This window comes from Orycteropus afer, unplaced genomic scaffold (assembly GCF_000298275.1).
Source record: "Orycteropus afer afer isolate SDZICR_OR568_19922 unplaced genomic scaffold, OryAfe1.0 scaffold00841, whole genome shotgun sequence".
In the NCBI taxonomy this organism is placed as follows: domain Eukaryota; kingdom Metazoa; phylum Chordata; class Mammalia; order Tubulidentata; family Orycteropodidae; genus Orycteropus; species Orycteropus afer.
This window is the reverse complement of record NW_006922428.1, coordinates 714553-718473: the sequence shown is the minus strand read 5'-3', so window position 1 is coordinate 718473 and position 3921 is coordinate 714553. Positions and strand designations below refer to the sequence as shown.

Sequence of the window (3921 nt, the reverse complement as noted above, 5' to 3'; positions counted from 1 at the left end):
AAAGAGAAGAGACCAAGTAGTTCTTTATGGGACTCTTTTATTTTTCTTAAATGTCAATGATCATAAAACTCCTGGCTTCTACTCATTATAGATCTGCATTCTCAAATATATTTTCCTTGATTTCAGTGCCCTGTAGATGTTTGGGTAATAAAAACTCTCTCCACCCTAGAAATTAGAGAAACTCTCACCAATACTGGGGAATCCAGTATTGAGTACTTGAATATTCCAGGGCATGAAGAATGAATCAGTGCTAAATTCATAAGTCATTCATCCAAAAATGAAACACAAGAAATTACAATTTCCTTGGGCCTCTACTTTTACCACTTGCAGGGTCTCAAGAGTTCTAGTATCAATCATGCAACCAAATATGGCTGCTGCACAAATGCTTTCTTTAAGGTGTCTCCCTGTACACATAATTGTATATGAATTGTGGAGATGGAGGTACTTGTACTTTCAATTGATTGAAGGATACTTGACTTTGTTTGCCTTCTGTTCATTCAAGCCATAGTCTGTCATGTCTTCTTCCCCTTGCACAATGATTGCAGCACCAGGTATTCCTCTTCCCCTCTATGAAATACCTGATGTATACTGAGTTGTTATTTCCAGGTGAAGGCTTTTTTTTTTTTTTTTTTTTTTTTTTTTTTTTTCAGTCACTGGCTTTATAGAGTTCTTCTCCACTATGAGTTTTCTGGTGTTTAATAAGATTTGATCTGTCAGTGAAGGCCTTCTGACATTCTACACAAACATAAGGTTTCTTTCCTGTATGAATTATCTGATGCATACTTAGTGTTGCCCTCTGTATGAAAGCTTTCCCACAATTACTGCATTCATAGTGTCTCTCTCCAGTATGAGATTTCTGATGTATTTTGAGACTTGACTTCCAGGTGAAGGTTTTTCCACAGTCACTGCATTCATAGGGCTTCTCTCTATTATGAATTTTCTGGTGTGTAATGAGATTGGACTTGTCAGTGAATGCCTTTCCACATTCAACCACATATATAGGGTTTCTCTCCTGTGTGAATGTGCTGATGCACATGGAGTTGTGACTTCTTAGAGAAGCATTTCCCACAATCACTGCATTCATATGGTTTCTCTCCAGTATGAATTCTGTGATGTGCAATGAAATGTGATTTCTGGATGAAGTCCTTCCCACATTCAGGACAAACATAGGGTTTCTATCCTGTATGGATTCTCTGATGCATATTTAGTGTTGATTTCTGGATAAAGGCTTTCCCACATTCATAGCATTCATAGTGTCTCTCTCTAATATGAGATTTCTGATGTATTCCGAGGTGTGACTTCCATATGAAGGCTTTTCCACAGCAATTACATTTATAGGGTTTCTCTCCCATATGAGTTTTCTGGTGTTTAATGAGATTTGACTGGTCAGTAAAAGCCTTCCCACATTCAGTACACATATAGGGTTTCTCTCCAGTATGAGTTTTCTGATGTGTAATGAGATTTGTCCTATGAGTGAAAACCTTGCCACATTCTGTACATATATAAGGTTTCTCTCCTGTGTGAATTCTCTGATGCACATGAAGTTGTGACTTTTTGGTAAATGATTTTCCACAGTCACTGCATTCATAAGGTTTTTCTCCAGTATGAATTCTCTGATGTGTATTGAAGTGTGATGTCTGGATAAAGGCCTTCCCACATTCAGTGCATACATAGGGTTTCTCTCCCGTATGAATTCTCTGATGCATTCTAAGGGCTGATTTCCTTGTGAAGCCTTTCCCACATTCATTGCATTCATAATGTCTCTCTCCAGTATGAGTTTTCTGATGGATACTGAGGTCTGAATTTTGGGAGAAGCCTTTTCCACATTCAGTGCATTCATAAGGTTTTTCTCCTGTATGAATTCTCAGATGTCTATAGAGATCTGACCTCTGGAAAAAGGCTTTTCCACATTCATTACATTTATAGGGTTTCTTCCCAGTATGAATCTTCTGATGTGTAATGAGGTTTGATTTAAGAGTAAAGGCCTTACCACATTGAGTGCATATATAAGGTTTCTCTCCTGCATAAACTCTCTCATGTACATCAATTTCTGGCTTCTGAGTGAAGACTTTCTCACTTTGGTTACATTCATAGGATTTCTCTCCTGCATAAAGTTTCTGATGCTCAAAAAGATGTGGCTTTGGGGTGGAGCCCTTCACATATTCAGTACATATGTAAAGTTTTTCCCTAGTATGAATTTTCTGATGGTGGATGAGAACTTGTTTGTGGCGCTGAAATGTTTCTGTAATTGATTATGTTCACAGGAATTTACTTCTGTATTAGAATTTTCATTCTTAGTAAAGGAAGAGCTATGGCCAAAATTGTTACCATTGCCAAAAATCTTATCAAGGTTGTTTGTTGCAATGCTTCTATTATAATTATGTAAGTTTAAAAGATGCTTCAAACTCTTTCCAAATGTGTCATAGTTATGGAGTCTTTTTCTTGATGAGACAAGCTTAGTACTCACGTGAATTATTTTTCCATTGCTTTTACATCCATATCCCTTATCCTTAATCAACATTTTCACATGACTTAAGGGATTATTATGGTTCACCTGATATCTCTGTAGCTGGCCATTATCTTGGCATAGTTCTTCTAAAATGGAACATACTGACTCTTCCTCCATGGACTGATTTAATCTCTCACAGTGGAATGAAATTTCTCCAGAAATTCCCTGTTGTTGAGTTTGTCCAATATTCTCATCTAAAAAGAAAAATGAAAATGACACAAAGAACAATTAGCAGAGGCTAAAGGGTACGTATATCTCAGACAGGATTAATATAGAAAAATGGAAGAGCCCATGTGATAATAATGATAATAGGATGGCACAAAATTCTTATAGAACACTTAATGCAATTAGTATATGCAAAACAAGTATATACCATTTATTATACACCAGGCCCTGTTCCAAGTGCTTAACATGACAACTCTATGAGGTAGGTACCATTATTAAATGTGTTTTAGGGGTGATAAAAGAGAGGCACAGATAAGTTATATAACTTGCTGAAGACAAAATGGCTAAATATATGGGATAAATGGGATTTGAACTCTGGGAATCCAGCTCTACTTATGTAGATAGTCTGGAGAGTGAATATAGTAACTGGAAGAAATTGAAAAGTCTGTTAAGGTGAAATCTAGCAATGGAAGAAATGTTTCCAGAATATAAGATCTTATTATGTATCAGCCCTAAAACCTTACTAATCTTTCTGTTCCTCTTGCTTTTTCTTCTGAGCCATTGTGAACATCATCATTAAATTTATATGCTTCAAACATCAGTTCCTTCAAATCTATAGGAAACTTGCTGCAACTTCAGCCATCCAGACATAGATAAACAAATAAATGGATATCTGTGCTGCCATTCTGTAACTAGGTAAAATTTTTTCATGGTCTCATGAATACATTTTTATAAAAAGAAGTGTAAAATAGGAGAGGGAAAGCTATCTGTGGCAAACTGCAAGCCAGCCACAAAAATCTATTCTACCCTTCTGTGATAGTTGGAGTTGTGTATCAACTTGGCTGGACCACATGTCTGAGTGGTTTAAGCAATTGTGCTGTAGGTTATTCCCATGATGAGATCAGATGAATATGTTTGAGCAGCCAATCCACTGAAAGGGAGTTTCCCTAGGGGTGTGGCCTGCTTCCAATATATTTATGGACATCCTGGGAAAAGAGACACTCTTCTGTGGATCAGGATCCTGTTGTACTGCCTAAAACTGTCTGTGAGCAAACAATCCACCATTAGGCCTGGAGATCTTGGATTCATCATTTATTAGAGTCAACAGCCATTATACTGCCTGGCAACCTTGAGCTCGTCAGCCCCTACAGCTGCATGAGTCAGGAAAAGCCTCCAGCTTGATGTTTGATCCAAGAACTTTGGACCTGCCAGCTTCTATAAGTGTGTGAGCCATTTTCCTAAGATAA

The 3921-nt window shown here is 37.3% G+C and overlaps 1 protein-coding gene across 1 annotated transcript in view; it reads right to left on the bottom strand.

Moving 5' to 3' along the window:
* Positions 1-646: 646 nt before the first annotated feature.
* The window catches only part of ZNF41 (zinc finger protein 41), a 107620-nt gene continuing 104345 nt past the window's right edge, over positions 647-3921 (bottom strand). The window contains 3 exon segments of the mRNA XM_007958046.1: positions 647-991; positions 993-2228; positions 2231-2703. Of these exon segments, the coding sequence (XP_007956237.1) occupies positions 647-991; positions 993-2228; positions 2231-2703 (2054 nt within the window).